General features: G+C 51.0%; 5 protein-coding genes across 5 annotated transcripts; 2 read left to right on the forward strand and 3 right to left on the reverse strand.

Annotated features, from left to right (window-relative positions):
- Positions 1-1,341: 1,341 nt before the first annotated feature.
- On the forward strand, positions 1,342-2,298 carry KD926_001902 (uncharacterized protein; the record flags this gene model as incomplete). Its single annotated transcript, XM_053096841.1, has 1 exon — positions 1,342-2,298. The coding sequence occupies one exon, from the start codon at positions 1,342-1,344 to the stop codon at positions 2,296-2,298; it is 957 nt and encodes a 318-aa protein (XP_052959060.1).
- A 691-nt stretch (positions 2,299-2,989) lies between these two features.
- Positions 2,990-4,259, reverse strand: KD926_001903 (C-terminal-binding protein 1; the record flags this gene model as incomplete). The annotated part of the gene is made up of 5 exons (XM_053096842.1): positions 2,990-3,043; positions 3,109-3,683; positions 3,778-3,860; positions 3,926-4,140; positions 4,200-4,259. 5 exons carry the CDS (start codon positions 4,257-4,259, stop codon positions 2,990-2,992), a joined length of 987 nt encoding a protein of 328 aa, XP_052959061.1.
- Positions 4,260-5,661: 1,402 nt separating this feature from the next.
- On the forward strand, positions 5,662-7,122 carry KD926_001904 (uncharacterized protein; the record flags this gene model as incomplete). The annotated part of the gene is made up of 5 exons (XM_053096843.1): positions 5,662-5,817; positions 5,873-5,965; positions 6,057-6,120; positions 6,443-6,660; positions 6,793-7,122. The coding sequence occupies 5 exons, from the start codon at positions 5,662-5,664 to the stop codon at positions 7,120-7,122; spliced, it is 861 nt and encodes a 286-aa protein (XP_052959062.1).
- Positions 7,123-7,977: 855 nt separating this feature from the next.
- Positions 7,978-9,577, reverse strand: KD926_001905 (putative MFS sugar transporter; the record flags this gene model as incomplete). Its single annotated transcript, XM_053096844.1, has 2 exons — positions 7,978-8,628; positions 8,717-9,577. 2 exons carry the CDS (start codon positions 9,575-9,577, stop codon positions 7,978-7,980), a joined length of 1,512 nt encoding a protein of 503 aa, XP_052959063.1.
- A 1,021-nt stretch (positions 9,578-10,598) lies between these two features.
- chsE (chitin synthase class Va) lies at positions 10,599-19,190 on the reverse strand (the record flags this gene model as incomplete). The annotated part of the gene is made up of 8 exons (XM_053096845.1): positions 10,599-11,455; positions 11,506-12,008; positions 12,064-12,388; positions 12,443-12,648; positions 12,730-12,835; positions 13,522-18,752; positions 18,810-18,998; positions 19,078-19,190. The coding sequence occupies 8 exons, from the start codon at positions 19,188-19,190 to the stop codon at positions 10,599-10,601; spliced, it is 7,530 nt and encodes a 2,509-aa protein (XP_052959064.1).
- Positions 19,191-21,952: the final 2,762 nt, after the last annotated feature.

Raw genomic sequence — 21,952 nt, forward strand, 5'->3', positions numbered from 1 at the left:
GAAGGCAACTGGAATGGGGGCGAGGCAGACGGTCGGGCCAAAGAGACCTTGGCATAAGCCAGAGTTGCCAGGGCTATGCATGCTGACTCAGGCTATGCTGCTTATGCGCAGTTTGTCCGTTTCAGGTACACAGTAGTGACAGTACGTAGTTAGGACTAGGGAGTCCATCAAGGTGACCACCAGGCCATGACGTCGATAGATTCCGGATTATATTAAACTCTCTGAAGTATCTTGCCATTTCCTGCTTGGAGTACTCCGTAAAAGCACAGGCTGTCTCCCAGATTTGTGGAGCAAGTGAAAATGTAGCGACCCACCGACGTGGTTGGTGGCAGTGAAGTGGATAAAGTCCTGTGTTTACGAATTACTCGCCAGGGAACTAAGGGGAACTAAGAATACCTGCAGCATCACCAGGCAGTGCAGGCATAAGAATAGCAGTTTTGCATACCAATCAGATGGTTGCTATCAGAAGACTGATCACTCACACTCCGTAAGAAGCTCGATCTTCTGATCGACCTGAGACAGCCTTATCCACCTGTGTCATGTACTGTGTATGCAGCAGCGTTAAATTAATACCCGACTATAATTATCTCAGTCTGTTTACACTTTACGCCGCAGGATAACATGCAGGAACTCACACAATCCTCCGTACTCCTCACTTATCACACCTGAAGAGAATGGTCAACTCGTATTCAGAAATGGGCTGGTGATTGCTACAGAACACGAGAGGCACCAGCGTGTAGTAATTGGCTGGTTAAGATCTTTTCCCGGGCCAAAGTCAAAGCTGCCGTTAGCCGACAACTGCCAAATGCCCCTGATTCTGTCGTGATGGAACATGGAAGTGTACAATAATGTTTGCTTCTCTTCCCAGGCACTCCACCACTTCCACCCTCCGCCTTCCCGTCACCCTCCATTCACTTCAATCGATTTGATCCTTCTCCCACCGACTAGACTGTAATTAATATGTTCTGTGAACTGGATTCTATAAAATTAGAAGCATCCTGTGGAGAGCAGCCGCGTGGCAGACCAACCGCATCTATCGCGCTCCACCGGTTCACCCTGGGCCCAATCAGACTCAGCCCTAGTCAGAGTCAAACATTTAATCCGAAATCTGAAGGGAAAAATGTATCCTCCGTTGCCCTGTGCCTGTAATTTTTTTGGGTTTCCTTCCGCCCATAATAGTAATTGACCATCACTCAGACCACCCAGCCAACCTTTTTTTTGGCCTTCTTCCCCTTCCTTTCTCCCTCTGTCGCTCTTTCGCCCTTCCGCCCTCTCGCTGACTTTAAATGCCATTCCCCCTCTCTTCACTTTAATTCGCTCGGTTGAATAACCTCAATCATTATGCGGTTATCCGTGCTGATCACCCTGGCGCTCTGCTCCGTGGGTTACGCCCGCCTGGAGCAACCCACCAGCTTCACCCGACTCCCTTCTCCTACCACCACCTTGCTGGACGATCCTTCTCCAGTCCCCAACGATCTTCCGGTTGATTCCGAGGAATTATATCCCGGGCGATGGTTTCAAAAACGAGCGACGGACGACGCTGCGGCTGCGGCTGCCGCAACTGACGCCGCCGCCGCCGACACGAAGGCTGACACGGCGGCCGCAGCAGCAGCGACGACGGCAGAGGCTGCAACGACCGCAGAGCCGGCGACCACTGAAGCGAAAACCCCGGCGGAGCCCACCACCGCCGAAGCAACCACCACCGAGGAGCCCACTACCACCGCCGAACCGACGACCACCTCCGCTGAGAGCACCACGTCCACCACCTCCGAAACCACCCAGACCACGACCAGCAGCGCCTCCACCACTTCCTCCACGACCTCCAGCACCTCTTCTTCCACCTCTAGCACGTCATCCGCTTCCTCCACCAGCTCCAGCGACTTCAACCTCGAAGAATGGAACCACAACGGCATGATCGCCGCCATTGCGGTCGCTAGTGTCGTCGGCGCCGTCTTCATCGGCACGATCGGCTGGTACTGTCTCGCCAGCCGCATCGGCAGAATGTTTGAAAAGACTCCTCCGGCGCCGGAAGCAGCGGCCGCGGCCGCTGCGGCAGGGGGAGCCGGCGCATCCGCCTACTCAATGGTGCCGTTGGTCGACGGTGACAAACGCCCGACCAGCGAGGTTAAATTCGATCGTGACTCGATGCTGTTCGCGCCGAATTCGTCGCGCACGGATCTGGAGTCCGTGATGAACAATAACACCCGACGTCAGACAATGCTGTCGGCGGACGGGTCGGGCCCTTCGAGCGGACAGCGCGCATCGGTCGCGTCGAACAGTATGCCCAGGATGATCTAACGTTGAACATTGAGTCGGGTTAGAGAACGGTTTTTATTTTATTTTTTGGTTATTTCTTCTTCCATATATCTTGGAATATCTTGTCGGAATCTATACATAACACTTACCTAAGATATCCATTAACTAACACCCGGCCTACCGACATTGGATTCTAGACGGATGGTCTAGATGCGGGTGACGTGATGTGAATTTGGCATTGAATGAGGAGTTGGATCTTTCATCTCATTAAGCTGGACAGCTTGAGCATTGCGATTGCATTGCATGTGTACACACTATATGATGTTAATAAATCCCTGCAGACCGACCTTGCATCAGGTCTTCGGGGTCCATGAACAGAAATCGAAGGCTTTTGGCTTTTTCATATCACGTTCCCGGAGGAGGGAAGGAGTGCCTTTTATATTCCGACCTGCCGATAAGCGCGGCACATGTGAGAAGTCACATGCAAGCCACCTTTGTATATCAATGTGAAGGGTCTTTTTGCTAGACTTTATTCAGGAATGATACTGGCTGATCTACGCATGATGTTCCGCCAATATTTATCATGGCTTGTTCTATACCTTCTCTTCCATCCAACTGAATCACTCATCCTGGTACTTTAACATACTGCATACAACGAACAATACCTACAGGTCATCCACCACCTTACCCCATCCAAACCGTGCCTTCTCAGCTCGCACCAGGAAGAATCACATTACTCCCCAATCCCAAAACCAACACATCCCGCATAGTCTCCATACTCTTCGTCCTAATCTCCGCAAAGCTCTCCGGACAATAAAACGCCGTATGACACGTCAACACCAGCCTACCTACCAACCAGTCCTCGTTCCGCCGATACGCACGAATCAGCGAATGCACCCGATCCTCGGGGATCGGTTCCTCCGGCAAGACATCCAGGCCCGCACCAGCCAACACCCCCCGTCTCAACGCCTCCTCCACCGCATCGAGCTGCAAGACTTCGCCGCGGGCCGTGTTCACGAGCACAGAGCCGCACGGCATGAGTGAGACTAACTCGGAGCCGATCATTTCGCGCGTTTCGTGCGTGCAGGCGCAGTGGATGCTGAGCGTGGTGCTGCGTCGGAAGAGCTCTCGGATATCGGTCACGCGCTCGATGTCGAGCGTTTTGTCGTATCCGTTGGGGACGTACGGGTCGTAGAAGATCACTCGCCAGCCGAATGCTTTTGCGCGAAGAGCCGCTGCTGTTCCGATTCGGCCGAGGCCGAGGACTCCGTATGTGGTGTCTCGGATGCGCGCGACGAGGGGCGTGTCGACCACCATCCAGGGCTCGACGTATGGTTCGCGCTGGAGGTCATGGTGGAGGAGAATGCCGCGGCGGAGGGAGAGGGCGAGTCCTAGCGCGTGATCGGCGATTTCTGCCGTGCCGTAATCTAGACGGTAGGGAATGTGCTAGTTAGTCTGTCGGACCTTGGGGGTGGTTGTAAAAGGGTCTAGGGATCTTTATGTATTTGGAAGTGGACGAACCGGGAACATTGCACACTGTTACGTTTCGCTGAGCCAGGGCAACCCGGTCTAGTCGGTCGTAACCGACTCCCATTCTCACGATGCTGCAGACAAATTGAATTAGACATTGGATTGGGTATTTATGCTAGTATTGGATGATGCAGCTTACACTTTGAGCTTCGGAAAGAGCTGAAGATCTTCCGCTGTGAAGTACATCTTCAACGTTAGGATGCCGTCTACTTCTCGTCGCAATTCTTCGGGAATCGTGGTCCATGGCTTGGGCGTCGCAGTGCCTGTCGGGAACAGGTCTAGTTGTAGATACTTGATTTTGCGAGATTGCGGGATCCTGGCATCTTTCAGGATCTGTTGCTCGACTGCATCGTCCTGAAAAGAAGTTAGAGAGGGCGAGATAAATTGGTGATTTATGAGTGGGATGAATGAACCGGGTAGAGCCCATCCGCCTGTACAATCAACAATTCCTCTGAATTCGAGAGTTCGGACATGATGTTTTATGAGTCAAAAAGATACTTATCGGAGGTTGTAGTCGCAGAGGAATTCATCACCACCAATGACCCCCAAGCCGTCATCTTACCCCTCTTTGGCGAACCCCGTGGGGTATACTGGACATCCCATGATCCCAATGACATCCCACGCGGCTTTCACGCCGGCGCCGTAGCCGGGGTTTTTACACCGGAGCCGGGGCCCGCGTCTCCACGTTTTACAATTGAGCGGATTTGAATGGCCACGCTGCGACATGTCTGAGTTAAGTTGGTAAGGCCGTAGGTCTAATCTCTTAATATGCATATATCTTGTTCGCTCGGTCCTGCCTTTTCAATTTACACTCCGTTGGCAAAGTAACAGATTTCATGCCACGAAACCCATACGACGAACTCCTTCAATCAATACCAGTAAAACATCCTATCCTTGAGTTCCAGTTTCTGGCCTTGAAATGAAAGTATTTAGTCCACCACCTTGGCCAGAATAGTTTAAGCATTGCAGAATTGTCGTCAAGATGTCATTCAACAAAGTGACCGTTCTCGGTCTGGATATCCCTCCCGCCTCCCCAAGGTCCATACTATCGTCACAGAGGACTCCTGATTCTTCAATGGGACAAATAAATAATGTGGTAGCCTCGCGTCTTATTAGTGGAGATACCTCCGACCTCGTAAAACTGCGAGTATTGGTTGCAGCACGAGCAGGTTATCTACACAGCTGTTACACGTAAGTGCCGCATCATTGCATTGAACTCGTTGCTTCTGTTAGACTCAATTAATACCAAGAATACACAGCACTAAACATAGTCAGCGTTTTGACGTGGCCCCGTACCTCTAGGTACTTTCTACTCGTGCATGTTTCTTGGACTCACGACGGTCTAAGATATTGAAGCGCGTGATGGTAGATGACGGCAAACCAAAGCCGCGATATTCAAGTGAAGAATGTTCTCATTTGACAATCGTGATCTGGACCCTACCTCATGGCCTCTGCGGAGTCTACATGTTTGTCATTCCTGCGGACCCAACCCTGGACAAAGGAGATGAGGCAAGCCACAGCGAAACATCCTACCTCGTTATCTTTAAGTCAACATAATAATGTCTCCCTTGTATCTCCATATCCCATTTCGTCTCGTAATCTCCCACCAGGTGCTTCTTTTCCGAAGATAGCGGAGTCACAGTGGAGAAGTATTATGGTCCTCTTACATTTCGCCTATCTCGCGTCTACTTTCCTCCCAGGTCCTCTCTGTATCCATGAGAAAGGCCGGGTGCTTGTCAACGGTGGAACTGGCTTGGCCCACCAAACCCCTAACCCCATGGGGTACGTTCAGATATAAAAAAAAAAGCCAAATATATGGCCCTCTATCCTCGCACAATTGTCTACTATCTGGGATACCATTCATCCTTCCTGACCATGGCCGAAGAAAAAGGCAACATACCAGATGACATCGAAGCGCCAGAGCCCATCAACCATGTCCCCTCACAGATGGGGGAGATTGTCAAAGACGAATATGTCACTCACGATGCCGTGTTTGGCGAGGTTACCGAAGAAGGGCCTAACTATCGTAGTGTGAGTCTCTCGGGTATCAGGTCAATGTAAGGCCAAATTGTTAACGGCTGAACAGCTGGGATGGTTGGGAACTGTTGCTTTGATGATGAAGACTCAGATCGGTCTAGGCGTCCTCTCTGTCCCTTCCGTCTTCGACAGCGTTGGACTGGTTCCAGGAGTGATTCTTCTCTGCGTAGTTGCCGCTATCGTCACATGGACTAGCTACATGATTGGTGCTTTCAAGTTGAGGCATCATTGAGGATGCAGGAGGCTTGATGTTTGGACGTGTTGGGAAAGAAGTCTTCGGCACGGCATTTTGTCTCTGTAAGTGATACAACCTGCGTCGTTATATGACATCCTTTTACCAGAAATCAGCGATTGACCCATTCAAGATTGAATATTTGTCGCGGGATCCGGTATCCTCGGCATCTCCATCAGCCTCAATGCCATCTCAGCCCACGAAGCATGTACGGCCATCTTTGTCGCCGTAGCCGCTATCGTGGGATTTCTCTTGGCTAGCATTCGCACCCTTGGGAAGATCAGTTGGATAGCATGAGTAGGGTTGGCTTGCATTCTCGTCGTTAGTAAGTCACTCGGAATCCTATGCCACCCTGGCTTTTCGGTTCAATTCTTATGAATTCTACAGTCCTCATCGTGACCATCAGCGTTGGCATTCAGGACCGACCATCCTCTGCACCACAAGTCGGGCCTTGGTCCTCCGAATTTAAGACCTTCAACAATCCATCATTTGCCCAAGGCGTGTCGGCAGTCTCGTCGTTGATTTTCGCCTGCTCCGCCACCCCTGCTTATTTTGCTATCGCAGCCGAGATGCGTGATCCTCGTTTCTTCACTCGAGCTCTTGTGGTGAGCCAGCTTACTTCTCCTCTCCAACCCGGCCTACGAAAAATATTACAAACTAACAAGTAACTATCAAATCCCCAGCAAATACGTCGTCGTCCGCATCCTCCGAGGATCAGAGCACCTAACTTTAAACAGCACAATACACTGGTCCAGTGCACATGGTTATCCTGCACCTTCGGATGCACGGTCATCGCCTACCTCATTCCCAGCGGAATTCCCTTCTTCAACAGCCTCGTGTCCCTAATCGGAGCACTTCTCGGGGCCTCCCTAGCCTACCAACCGACCGGGTGCATGTGGTTCTATAATTGGAGCCGGCGGGATACTCGGCATTGGAGATGGATGTTCATGGCTTGCTGGAGTGTCTTGATCATTATCATCGGGTCGTTTCTGACTGTTGCTGGCACGTACGGGTCGATTGTCAGCATCGTGGACTCTTTGGCGGAGGACGGTGGATCGAAACCGTGAACTTGTGCGGATAATTCTGATTCTTGATCTCCTCTCTTGTTTCTTTAATGTGGCGATGTGGATTTCTCAATGATAGATGAATCAATCAGGATCTTTCTTTTAAGCAGTATATATATATCTTAGAACAACTGTCTACTATTCATGGGTCACCTGTCTAAAGACTTTCTATGTAGTACACGCTTCTCACGTCCCATCAGCCCCCCAAAGAAACCCCTCCAGGGAGCCATAATATAGTTATGTGCTGTCGAGAAACCGAGTTCACCAAATCTACTGACTTACTAAATAGACATGCCTGGACGTTCGAGGAGACCGAGTTCGGCTTGATATCCTCTTCCGACACCTGCGTGCTTCCTCTTCGGCTCCATTTCCTTTTTTCCCCTTCTAGTCCCTTGCCCTTTAGACATCAGATACTTTAACAGAACAAATGATAAAGACAAGTGAATAGCTTCCTCTTTGTCTGTTAGTTCTCACTCACTCAGAGCAAAGATCTCTTGCCATAATTGCTCCAAGAATAAGAAAGACCCAGTCTCTGCGTCTACAAGATATAGTAGTCATCGCGAACGACGCCTCATCTACTTCCTACTTATATTTATCGATCTGAGTCCAATCTTTAGGTTACAATATTCTCGAAGTTGGTGTCTACAAGCCAAAGGTATTCTACAACAACACCAACAACAAGACGAGCAAGAATCGTGAGAACAAATCAAAACTTTTCCTTCTATTGATCATCAATCTCATAAGTCATTCTAAATCTAGATATTATATCAAACCCAATAACCCATCTATAACTCTTCTCATAACATTCACATCGTAAACCCAATTCTTTTCCAAATCCCATTGGTTGTGCACTATGCACTATGCACTGCTCTCACCCCTTCTCCAAATTTCACTCCCATCTCCATCTCCACGCACAGCAGATCCAGATCCAAACCCAGAAGAAGCAGCCGAAAAAGCTCCCCCCTTAAAAGCCCTCTCAATCTCCCCAAAGTTCCTCCCCTTCGTCTCATGCATAACCGGCCAACTGATCACCACCGTAATAACGCAACACCCGCCAAACAAGATATACGCCCCGAAACTGCTCTTAGAAAGCAGAATCGGCGTAATCAACGCCACCGTAAAGTTACACACCCAGTTACTCGAATGCGCTAACGTGGTCGCGGACGCACGGGTCCGTTGGGGCTGGATCTCTGCGGCATACACCTTGACGGTGATGCCCCAGGTGGCGGAGTAGAGGGCAGCGAATAAATAAATGCAGACGATGACGACCCAGCGGCCGGCGCCGGAGTCAGGGTGGACGGCATTGCCGGCGTAGAGGCCGCCCATGATGAACATGAGGATTCCCATGCCGATTCCGCCGAGGAGGATGCTAGTTCGGCGACCCCATTTGTCGGCGTAGATGAGACCCGGGATGGTGGTGGCGAAGATGAGGAGGGCGGAGACGCCGGAGGCGAGGAAGCTGGCTTCGGAAGAGGCGAGGCCGGCTTGTTGGAAGAGTTGGGGGGCGTACTGCGGGGTTTTGGTTAGTGTCGCTGGATTTAACCCAGGTAGAATCATGGATTGTAGCGGGTGAGATAACAGAGTTGGGTGAACATACGTAGAGGACGCCATCAATACCAGCCAATTGCTGCATGCCCATCAGAAAGACGGCAAGTGCGGTGCGGCCGCGAACATCCTTCGAAAACACATCCAGTAGCTTCTCGACGGTCCCGGGCGCGGTCTTCTTGGGCTCAGGCTCAAAGTCAGAATCAGGTTCCGTCTCCCGGACCTGCACTTGACCCTCGACCTTTTCGCGGTCCGCGAGTGTCACACCTAAAGCATCCCAGGCCTCTTCGGCCTCGGCGTAGCGACCCTGAAGACCCAGCCACTGAGGCGATTCCGGCAAAAACATCAGAGAGAGAGCGCAGATAACCATCGCGAACGCCGAAAGCAGAATCCACGGCATACGCCATGAAAGCGACGACTGAATACTGGCGGTCCCGTAACTGATGAAATACCCAAGAACCAACCCCATGGTGGTCGCCAGCTGAGGACCCGTCGTGAGGGCACCGCGCGTTCTGACAGGGGAGATTTCGCAGATCAGAACGACCAGATTTCCCAGGAAAAGACCCTCTCCGATGCCCTCGACGCAGCGACCGACGATGAACATTGCTAGGTGGATAGCCCCGGCCTCGATCGCCGCGCCGATGCCGAAGATGAATGTGCCGATACAGATGCCCTTCGGCCGACCGAGGTGGTCGGCCACGTAGCCCGCGAAGAACGACGAGAGCGCAGCCGGGATCAGGATGCTCGAGACGATGAGGCCGTGGATCGTGGAATTTTGACTCCCTCCGAATTCAGCCTTGAAGGACTTCATGTCCGTCACGGGGCCGATGATCCCCGTGTCCATCCCGAAGAGAAGTCCATTGGCCGAGCATAGAATGCATCCCAGCAGGTACTTCGGCGGGATGAGGCGCATGAAGCCGGTTGGATTTAGGGTTGTCGCTGGTCACGGGGGGTCAATCTTGGGGGTTGAACTGAAAGAGTCGGCTGGCCGTGAATACTGTCCTAGAAGTGAATGACTCCGTAGACTGAACCTGACAGGACATTGCAGGTTTAAATTCCCCGATCCAAAGGATCAGTCCCAGTTGAAAATCTCTTCTCATCTTACCTTGTGGGAATACCATTACCCACGCACACACGCCATTCAGCAATTAGGTGCCAAAAACCCAGGGTCACGATCTTTTTTTTACTCATCCCGCGCAGTAGTCTGGACAGCCACTCCACTTTCCGACGATTAACCTCCAATCTCCATACTCTTCCCCTACTTGGAAGTTGGAACCCCAGCGGTGGGGAAGCCCTATGAACCCCGAGGCCATCTCGGTTCGAAATTGGCAGTCAAGCCGAGTAGGCGAAAAGTGGGCCAACGGCAATGAGAAGTTGCAGATCCAGAATTTTGAAGTGCGAGAGCCTCTTGGTTCTAGACAACGCTGTTGACGAATTCAAGATAAGGCTGATGTGCTTCATTCGTCCCCCAAAATAGTAATCGTACCGAAGGCATTTTTCCAATGTGAAAATCCCAATTAAAAATCTTAACGTAGCCACGTGTCGGTGATGTACAGAATGCAGCCGAATGTATTCCTGCACAACTCGCACCTGCCTTTTAGCCTGGAGAGCTTTTGCATCGGCTCTTTTGTTTGGAGAAGGCATCCCGAGATACGGAGTAGAACTTGAGAGGTTCTGCGTTTTCTTCAACTGGCTCGGGGCGCACACTAGATCCAGTAACGCAAAATCCAGCCTGGTCCCGAGACCCACAACTGATTTTTCTCGGCTTGTTGTCTGTTTCAGGAAAGCATTTTCTCGGAAAATGCTTGGGAAGACGTCCAACACCCTCAAAAGTCCGCGGGAGATTTTATCTTTTATGTAAATCAAGGCTAATAAAATATCTGGTCGGAGGAGGACAAGTACCTTGATGGTTAGGCTTTCGATCGCAAGCCCAGCTAGGAGATGAACCAATTGGACTCATAGCCCTGCGTATCACGATCAACGTGATTCCCTTCTCTCCCTCTGGCCCATTCATCCTTCAACTTCGCCATATGATATCTCGTAGTCCATCCAAGGTCCCTTTCAATTCCAGAAAGTAGCTGAAGGACCGCGTCCTGCTCACGACGCTCCTGGAAGACCTGCCCGGCCACGAACAGGGCCTGTACGGAATGGACCCGGAACGGGTCTGTCGGATTGGCAAGACTGATACCGCAGACCTCCCGGGCATGATAGATGACTTCCCGGAGGGCATGCCGGTAGGATCTCAGGCGTGCTGAGACGGTGGAACGAATAGCAGTTGATTCTTGCGGTTCGTTAGCCAATAACAAGATTTTGGCTTGATGGTAGCTCTGGATCGTTGCTGCGCACAATGGCACATCGAACCAGATCTGCTCGAACGTGTCGAAGCTCAGCTCAAGACCTGGAGCTGCGCTGCCCAGTCTTCGGGTACGAGCTGTCGAACGGAATGATGCAGGAAGAGAATCATGCCATCTATCCAAGTCGGTCATCAGTAAGTTCCACCGCTCTAAAAGATGTTCCTGGTTCAGCCCGATTAGAGGCCGTTGGCAGGGTGGTAACGCATTGATCCCCGGGACTAAAGCGTCCCCTGCAGTAAGAAAGTTGGCAATTTTACCGAGAATCCAGGTAAGCTCGTTGCTCTTCATATCTTCTTCGAATGCGGAGGAGATTTGACTTTCCATCACGTCTAGTGGGCTGTAGGGTAAAAGCTCCCCATTCTCGTCCGTAGCCAATCCTGCGTTCTGCCAGAGACGCATATCTTTCAAGTCCAGTCGGGTTGCGGTCTCGCTTATGACTAGTGCATTGGTTAGAGGACTTATCCGCAATTAAAAATTCGGCACTCACAGGCACATAGCAGGTCTTGTCTCGCCAGACTCCAAAATATCGGGCCTTTTATAGCTGTATGAGGGATGATGACTGAAGAATGACCGGACACAGAAGTAGACTGATCATCGAAAAGAGGCAAAGCACTCAGATGAGCTCTCCATGCGCTCCCGGGGGCGTCCATCAGCTCAAAAGCACAAAGGATCGCGACAGCCGCGAGCATTTCCTCCTTATCCGGTAAGTTATTGGAATACGATTCTGATGTCACAGCAACCTTGAGATGCCCAAGGGCTTGGTCGTAGTATCTCGCTGAGTGATATCGCCATGTCTCTTCATTGGAGGAGGGAAGGCCGATGTAACTAGGTAAGAACCTAGAGTTGGCACCAGCTTGGCTCCTAACTCGACAGACATGTATGAGATGCTTTGCAGAGAGGGCACAAACCGCAGATCTCAGCAAAGCTTTTGATGCCGCGATGACAGGCACTTTGGAGGAAAAGTATGACGTAGTGTCCAGAAGATCCATCCTTAATTACTGTTAGCTCGAGCTCTAGTTTGAACTCAAGTGCTGTTGATACCTACCACTGGCCTGGGCCTTGCTTGAAATGCCGCAAAAGGTATGAGACAAGAACTTTGTCGAGCGAATGAGACTCTGGGTAGTGGCTGGAATAGATGGAAGAATCATTCGGTCGTGGTGTATGCTGGCCGCTGGTCGTTGTGCGGTGAAAAGAAGGTGTCGCAGCAGGGGCATAATGCGACGCTGGACGAGACCCAGGAGTATCATATCCTTCGCCAGTATTTATCGCCCTTCCTGTACCATTTTCTTCATCATCCGCAGTTGCTTCACTAGTCTCTATTGCCCTTGAACTCTCAACGTCCCCGGGGTCTTCCACCTGAACGAACGTGACTATTGGAAGTGAGTAGACAGAACCAGATCGAAGTTATTAGAGTTGAAACACACATTCAGCTGGAAGGTCTACCCAGGTAGTTTGTTCCCCGGTCTCGCCAGCCTGCTTCTCTCGCTGATCGCTAGTACATCGTCTTTTGCGATCTGGCGTCGAATCGATCTCCTGGCTACGGAATATAGATTGTTCTCCGTAGACACAGTTCCGAGACGCTTTAACACATTTGTTACAAGCCGGCTTAGACTCATCGCATTTCAACTTCCTACGTTTGCAAGTCAAACTGCAATGTGTGAGTTATGATGTCCTGACCAAAGACAGGGATCAGCAAGGGATGTGCACGTACCAGCCGGAGTAAGAGCGCATCTCTCGCGGGAGAATGCCCCGATATTTCGGCCCTGCTTCGAGAAGACTCGGGAGTTTCAAGAAGGTCGATGGAGGCGAAGCCGTGACTAAAAAGGAAATGTTCCCGGATTGTCACGTGGTGAGATTCTCGGAAGCTTTGGGGCCTGAGGTGGCAATCTGCCAAGCTCGGCTCTTCCATGTCCCACTACAAAGGCCCCTTCTTCCTCTACAAATATCTTCATGATCATCTCAATTAGTTGGGTTAAATCATTGTGCTCCTCACATTTGCAATCTGCTGCAATCAGTGTATCTACAAAATCCAAGGCAGGGACGGGCGAAGTAAGTGTTTGAATGAAGAAAATCCAGAAATATATATTGAAAGTCAATCATGATTATCTGTATGAAAGTATTTAACCAGTGCAATCTTAACGCTCAAGCAAATGTATGTCCCAAGGAATGAAAATAGACAATAAAAAGACAAGATAATGTACAACTCCATGCTCGATCCTTCATATGCTCAATCCATTGAATTAAACCAAATCAAGGCCATATATGCAATGCAAATCGAAAGAGGACCCGCTGGGCTGTCCTTTGAAGACGCTGATTCGTGAGAACAACATCTGTTGGGGTCGAATTTTTTTTTTTAATTCATTTTTTCATGTTTGTAGTCTCAACTCATGGCAATTAGGGATATGTCCACTTAGAGAATACCAGAAAGAACAGCTTCGGTGGCTAAATAGAGTTGAGGTTAGTGATTGGATAGTCGAAAGATATCGTGGAAAGGGATTCTTACCTGAGTTGATGTACGGGCGTTTGGCGTCTAGGCTCATACCGAAACGTCTCTCCAGCTCTTGTTTAATGCTCTTCTTCGTCACAGTCATCAAATCCGCGGATCTGAGAATGTCACGAATTTCGGCAAGGATAGCATCATCAGGAGGCAGGTGACTGAGGTCCTCCATTTCCATGTCCATATGCCGGCTCATCATCTCCGAAGGAGCCAACGACATCCGTGATCCATGATGAGGGAGGTCAAGATGCGACACCGGTCGAGCACCAGGGAATCCATATTCGGACTGACCCGGGTGGTAGGACTTAGTGCCGTAGGAGATGCCAGAAACTTCGGATCGATCATCCCGAGAGGTTTGCGCTTCCCACAGTTCTGCCTGATACTCCTCCCACTTCTTCTTGGGGATAGACGCTGGGTCGAATTTACCTTCGTCGGAGATGACAAGTTGACGACCTGATTCTCCAGTGATGACACGAGTGTTACCCCATGAGAAGTCATCCATGTGCCAGAAAGAGTACAGCGGAAGAGCCAGGGCAAAGACGGGCATGGCGAGAATGTAGATGATCATCCAACCAATCATCTCCCACTTCCGACGGAGAATGAAGATGAGACCCTGTAGACCATAGATGGCTGCGAGCAAAATGAAAGACGTGTAAGGGATGGTGGACGTATCCCGAACAAGCCAGACAATGAGATAGATGATATAGGCAATGGTAACGGGCTGGATAACGGTGGAAAGAAGATCAACAAAAACGATGAATCTCATACTGAAACAGCAGAAACCACACAGTTGCTGAAGAGGAATCAACTCAATCAGGTTATGAACAGTAGAGTTGATCCACCGACGACGTTGCGATAAGAACACAGCCCAACTCTCGGGAGCAATAGTCCAGGCTCTCGCAGCGAAGATGAACTTAGTCTTGTACTTGGGATGATGCTTCAGGAGAAGGGTCGTCAGGTAACGATCCTCACCGAGGTGCAGAAGATTTTTCATGTGCAGGGTGTCAACGCGGATCTCGGAATACGCCTCGCAAATCTCGTGACTGACGAACAGTGGCTTTGCGGCTTCGGCAGAACGAATGCGATACATGGAGAAACAACCAGGCATACATGTGACGGAACCGAACAAACTCTCGAAAGCCTTGATGAGATTGTGGGAGATGTAGTATTCGTAGACCTGGATCATGGTCACCGCGGAAGTTTTCGCGTTGGTCAGCGCTGTTTCTCCGCAGACACCGATGATACGAGTATCGGCCAAAAAGGGCGCCACCATTCGAGTAGCTGCATCCGGAGCAACGACTGTGTCGGCGTCGACCTGTAAAATGAATTCGTAGAAGGTCGGATTAACTCCTATAACGTTGCGGATTTGATGATGCATTTCCAATTCCATCGGACTCATAGGCAGGTTGTAATGAATGCGGTTGAGGAATCGCATGAGAACCATCTGGGAGTCTCGCTTTCCACGGTTACCAGGTCGCGACACTTCGGAGGGTTTTCCGACCTTGACGACAACCAGGAAAGGAACAATGTGACCTTGCACTTCATACAGACCGGAATAGATTTTGGACATGTTGTGTTGCTTCAAGCCCTCGCCCAGACCCTCGCAGCTAAGGGGTTCGGGGTCCACCGATTCGGGAACGCCTAGAATGTCCAAGACAATTCTGGGCGTGGGACGGTCGTTGCCTTGTCCAATAATCATACCGTCACAGATCACAACCAAGAGCTTGCGCTTATCGTCATACTGCATGCGAGCCATGGAATCGATAGCACGACGAAGAGACTCCTCATCTTCGGTGTAAGCCGGAACCTGGCAGATGATGAACTTATCGAGGTTCTCAGGGATGTTCTTTTTGCCAAACTGAAGTGCCGCCAAGAACTTGGAGAGAACGATCAAGCAGATGAAGATCGAAATGGCGAGAAGGAAGTATTGTGCGAACTGGCACTGAGGCGAATTACGGGTATCGACATGACCGACGAAAAAGAGATTGTCTAGGCAGAGTTGCATTCGACTCCGGAGACCCTCGTCGATATTCAGGTTCTGCCAGTATTTCGTGATATCCTGACCAGAAAGTTGCTGGAACAGCTGTACTACCCCCGGGTCCATGAAATCGCGGTCGACGCCGGACGGAACCTCTTCGCCAGCAGGGGCCTGCGTTCTTCGGCCTCCAGCCACGTAATCCGTCAGATCGTAGATTTTGCCGTCGATGCTTCCAATCGATTTCGACTTCTTCTCGGCCAGGGTCTTCAGGTACTCTGAACTGTAGCCAATGTAACCCTTTTTGTAATTCGATTTTAGCATCAACATTTGCTCGTAGAACCAATCAGGACGCGAGTCGTTCGTGAAATGGCGGAAATCATGGTATTTGGCGTTGACGTCGCCAGTGCTTATCGTATTAGCCGAGCCAGACACGTTCGTTGGCTTGTAATCCAAGAGCACCGACGGGTCAACCTTGCCAGACTTGCCCTGGCAGAGAGCTGACACTTGCACCGGGAAGAGACCAGTCGCGTCGACACCGGCATATTTTTTCAGTGCTGACTGCGGAACGATATCAGGATAATGAGAGGGCATAAATTTGTCCAGGTCCAAAACCACGCCACGAATGGCAATGAAAGAGCTATGACCGTCTTTACCATCATGCGATTGTAGCTCGGAAGCGGAATAGACATGCTGTGTAGGACATATGAGACCAGGGAAACCGACGATGATGAAAATTGCGAGACCACAGCTGAACCAGATGATCAGGTTGATGGCGAATTTTTCGCGCCAGGCGAGTCGCACATCCTTGCGTTTCATCCGGCCGAAGACTTTGATTGCCCAGTCGGGCAAATAGAAGGTAAGAAGGTAGACGATAGCCATCCAGCGCTTGCGACTGCCCGAGACAGGATGTTCATCGACCTCCTCCATCTTCTTCTCATTTCCTTTCTCCAACATTTGCTCTTTGGTTTCCAGATTACGGAACATGTCGCCCGAGTTGAAGGCAGAGCCGCCGGCGTCGGAGCGTCCATCCAAATCGCGGCTACCAAAGTAGCCCTGTTTGTTGTCATCCCCATAAATATAGGTACCAGGAGATTGGTCAGCGGGGTTGAGAAGGCGAACTTTAGAGTCCATGTAGCCGGCAGTCCGAGGATGGAGCAATCCGTCGCCGCCCTCATCTGATCCCTCGGCGGGATAAACAGGAACGACTCGCTCTCCAACCTTGGCCAGATCTGCCCAGCAGCGCTCGCTGAGGAACACACCTGTGCTGCCGACTCGCGCTTCATTCCCGGGCCACCGCTTCTCATCCAAAACGACCTCGGACTTCTCCTTGTCACTTCCGACCACAACGTTTCCGATTTCAGCCAGACCGAGGAACTCCGCAAAGGGAAGGAATACGCTGAAGTCCGCATTTCTGAGACGTTGACTGATCTCAGCGATTCCGAATGTCTGCACCTGTGCGCGCACACATTTACTATCGTACTGATTGGCAATTCGGCGGTCATTCGGCTTCAGACAGAAGATGAAATAGGGATTGACGTCGGCTGAGCTGAGGTATTTGTTGACAATGTCAAGCGAGGCAAGGAACTGGCCCGCGGCACCCTGCATACCGTTGGTGAGCATCATGCTCTTTCGGCCACCCTTGGAGTTCTTCGTGCTGCCCACTTGGCTCTCGTACTCGTCTTGTTCTTCTGCAAGGGGGGCATCGAATGCTAGTCGAGATGCGGGACTCGTCTTTCGCCTCGCCATGCTTGGCATTCGCATAGGCTTCGAGCTGACCTGCGCTTGCATGATGGCGGTTTTCTCTTTGGGGTGAGTCACGGTCTGCAGCGCCTCCTGACCAAAGAGTTCTCTCACGAAATCACTTCTTGTGGATCTCATGAGATTCATGAGGTCGCCGGAAACGACTTCCCCGTTCTCTTCGATTAAGCCGTCGGCAGAATAATCAACCTCACCGGCGAAATGTTTCACTGTGAAGGCCGATCGTGCTCCTTGGGACACGTAACCGGTTCCATTGGAGCTGCTCACCGAGATAGCCGGGTTTTTGTTCTCGAATCGTTTCCGCAGCGATTCGACAAACTGGGCGTCCGTTCTTCCGCGCTTGGTCTGGTCATCGAGAATGCTGAGCAGTCCGTTGCCCTGTTTCAGCAAGCCACGCACGGCATCGGTGTTGTCAAAATAGCTTGTCGCAGGTACGTTGACTTCCTCGCGTTCCAACATGTCGGCCTTCCGTTCAAAGAAGGACTGCAAGCAGAAATTGTACAGCGACTCCGTTGCTGCGTTGCTGAGAAGTTGATCCAGGGTGGATCCGGTAGAACATGCCTGGGCAAATCCGGGGAAATCCACGATGGAGACGGTGTTGGACACGCTATCCTCAGCGGCGCAGATTCTCTGATTGACGGTCTCAAGCACGTAGGCGACCATAAGGGAGTAGATGGTCCGCGCCAGCTCATCGGCGTTCTGGCGTGCGCCTTTAGGGTCGAGCATGACGGTCACTCGCTCTCGGTGGATCGTCTTCGTCCGGTATCCGAAGCTATTTTCAAGCTCCTCAACACCCAGACCCAAGAAAGCAGCGACATAAGAGAGCACTTCCTTGTTTTTGACCATGGTGACGGTTTCACCGCCCTCGTGAGAATACCCACCAGATTCCTCGGCAGACGTAGTGGTAGCCTGTCCGCTGATGAAGTCCAGCTGGCCGAGATGCAAAATGGCGGCAAGGATTTGGCAGATCTCGGCGATTTCGCTTCTAGGGAACTCCAATTTCCTGAGAGCCGTCTTGAAATGCTGAAAACCGTCGGCATCGTTAATGCCGACCTTTAGTTGGGTCGGATGACCCAGGTATCTCCACCTTTTGTGACCGATGGAGGGCGATGAGAGCTTGTTGCCCGTGGACACATGAACGGGGTTGTCAAAGCCCAAATGGCTCTTCTCCGCGGCGCTTGTGCCAGCCAGGAGATAATAGAGCGCATGGAAGCTTCGCTCGCCGGTGGGGACCGAGGCAATACGACTCCGCTCAAGTCTGTGGTCAATAATCTTACCGCCAATCAATGTAGGGTTGACGGAGGTCGAGCCATCATATTGCAATTCTAGGAAAAGACCGGCCTTTGACGCGGTGGGTGTGGTGAGGGACTTGGTGGTGGTCAGAGTGTCGAAGACAAAAGCTGCGTACGACAGTTTCGACGACAAAGGGGTCGATGAGAACGAGAGGAACGCTGACAACACGTGCGCACGAATGGTGGTTTTTCCTGATCCACTCTCTCCTCTGCAAGTAAATTAGTTCCATCGTGATCCAGTGCAAAGGACAGGTATTGACGCTTACAGAAATACGACGGCCTGGTTTTCGCCGCGAGATCCAAGACGGGTAAAAGCACGCCGGGCAAGGTCCTCGGCCTCGCCCATGGCACTACCCTCTTTGGCGCCATCGGGACCTTTGGATGACGAAGTGTATGTATTGAGACTGATCAAGGCTTGGGATGACAGGCGAGCAGTTGGCAAACCGACATGGAATCTGGGTGGAAGATACCCGGATCAGTAATTTGTACCGAAAGAATACATGGAAATCAAAAGAGAAAAAAAGGAAAACCTACCGGCTGGCTAGATGTGCCGTCAAATGCGTGTCCGACTGCAAATGCGACGGCAGCGAAGGCAGCGAGGACTGCGCATGAGTAGGAGTCGTTCCCGCCGGGGAGTGTCCCACCATCTTGCTGGGGGTGTCGAGGCCCTCGACACAGGGGATTTCTCAGGAAGTTCAGAAATCGGGTTGCGATGGCCCGTGAGAAACTAGATAGAAGAACTTCCGAGCAAAACACCCTGGAACCCGCCTGAATCGACTGGAAGTGACCGACGGCAGACTATTTTCGGAAGCAAGAATGTGGCGGTCGTCGCTGCGGATGATGAATGGGAGATTCCTAGCAGCTGAGAGGCGACGAGAACATTGCTTGCGCGACGAACGGGATGGACGAGCTGATCGCCAAACAGGAGAATTGCGGTAGATAACAGTTGACTACCTGAGGGGTGAGCGGATCGAATCTGACTTGAAACAACCAGAGTCCCGAGAACACCAAAAAGCGAGAGACGATGGGGGGGACGAGTGGATCTAAATCAACGGCAAAGCGATCGTGTACAGGAAGATTAGGTCGAGGTAAACGAATGTTGACGCTGTAATCATTAAAGTACAAGCAGAAGGGACAACGCGCAAAAGATGAAGATTAAGATGAGGATGGGGATGAGGATGGAAAAGGCGAAAGATAAAAAAAAGATGGAAAAAGAAAGTCCGCAGAGAGGAGAAACAACAACAAGAGATGAATGGCAGCTCCGGGGAAAAAAGACGCTCTGCTTGCCCGACTGGGTAAGTGTGTATTGTACCGGTGGGCAGTGCCGTACCCAGCGTACGGCCAGCGGTCTTGACAGCTTTTCAAATTACTAGCGTCCCGACTCTCCGAGAGGGCGGTATTGTACTGAGTAGGTACCTTCTCCGTCAGGTAGATTGTTTCTTATCAGCCCGGTAAAGTGTACCGTGTTACTTTGTCGGTTTGTCCCTACGGACCGTCCGTTGTCCATGGATCTACGTCGAAGTACCTGAGGTACACCCAGACCAATCTGTTAACCGGTCTGGTTCATGATACATTGACTTTTAGGCAAGGTACACTGGTCCGCGTCGATACTTCCCAGTCCGTGGTAGGTTTGCTTCCCGCACTGCATTCCATGCGGTCGACGTACAATTCAATTCCTGTGTCTGCAATCTGCATGGACTAATCCAGCTAATATCAGTATCCCGTACGACGTAGATTGAACGGGGGTGATCATTCGTCATGAGTTTGGGCAACCGAGGGGAAAGCAGCCTCCACCCGGGTGGGGAGCGTCCCTCTCCCGGTCGGTCGAACCGTCCCTGCAATGCTGGCCTCAGCCTTTGGTCGCGGGTTCAGTGGTTGAGATCGTTTATGTTTATTAATAGCCCCCCTCCGTTGCTTGTGATGCACCACTACGGAGTCAACTGAAACACAAAGATAACAGACTGGAAACATGGCAGAATTGAAAAAAAAAAATTAAAATTAAAATTAAAATTAAAATACCGTCCTCGACACGGGAATCATTCGACGCCACTTGCTCAATCCATCCCGTCAGGGGGGAGGGGGGGACCATTCGCCATACTGTATTGATCATATTGGCATGTTGCCCTCCCTTCCCCCTACTTTCTAGTCCCTCCTAACGCGAGGTATAAATAACCTGGAATGGCTCGACTTCGTAAAGGAGGCAGTTATCCACCGGTTTGATTCTCTCGCTCTTTGTCGGTACTACTCTCTTCGTGTCCATGCCACTCAGTCCTCACTAAAGATACTGGAGCATGCCCGGTACAGTGTCTACGCCGGGAGTAATATCGAGAGCAAGCTTTGTGTACGGAGAACATGTCATAAGTACGTCGAAGATCGATTGCGTTGCCCCCGACTCGGAAATACCAGATTGAGCAAGAAGGAACGATTGAGGGGGAATGGGAGGACTCGAAGGGGACGAGGGAATTCGCGGCGGTGGATCATTCGATCTGTGACATCCAAACGGGAAAGGCCTGAAACTAGGGACTTATCCAAGTGGGGGTCGCCCATTCTCAATCCTCATCGACTGGAAGGCGGTGGAAGGAATCCCGAAATATTTGCATTTTGTATCGGCCCTCAGTAGGACTGCCCCTTTACGGAGGGAGGTAGGGAGTGCACATGGGTCCTCCGTAGATTGAACTACTCCGTAATGGTTTCCAAGATCTCGAATTAATTTACCTACAACACACCCGGGACACCTCATGGAGTCATGACTGAGTAAGAATTGCGACCTCGACTGGAGATGTTTGAAATTTACATGGTCGCGTATCCCATGTCGGCTCCTGTACTCCGTACGAGGGATGTTCTGCAGAGGACACATTCATGGAAACGGCCAGACCCTGCTAGGGGACGGGCGAAGAATTAAAAATAACAACATCAAAGGGAAGGCCAACGCAGATGGATGCATACTTATTGCATTACTGGCCACTAACCATATGACAACTTCCATTCTTAGAGACTCCGGAAATAGAAAGGGCCTTATGAAGAACACAACCAACGGAGAGGCCGTAAATCTTTGACCTGGTGGCAAGTTTTGGAGGGGGTGACTTACTGGAGTGGATGGATAGTCTGAGACAAAAAGACCAAAAGTGTCCCGTTGACCATGAGAGTCAGAAAGTCAGAAAAATCTGGCATGGAGGTTAGTGCGGGTGAGACAAGAGTGTGCCAATTATAGGGTCTGCCAGGGTCTAGGGCCACGGATCTGACCCTTTCCGTTGCCTTCATTGGCCGTGCCCAAAGGTTGATGTACGCCACCTGACAGGTTCGTAACAAGCCACCAAAAAAAGAAAAAGAAAAAGAAACAGAAAGAGAAAAGAGAAAAAGGCAAACAAACAAAAGGCGGCAAATTTACTTCGTATACCGTTGCCCTACC

Source organism: Aspergillus affinis (genome assembly GCF_023601865.1).
Source record: "Aspergillus affinis strain CMG 70 chromosome Unknown NODE_13_length_462506_cov_86_819959, whole genome shotgun sequence".
Lineage (NCBI taxonomy): Eukaryota > Fungi > Ascomycota > Eurotiomycetes > Eurotiales > Aspergillaceae > Aspergillus > Aspergillus affinis.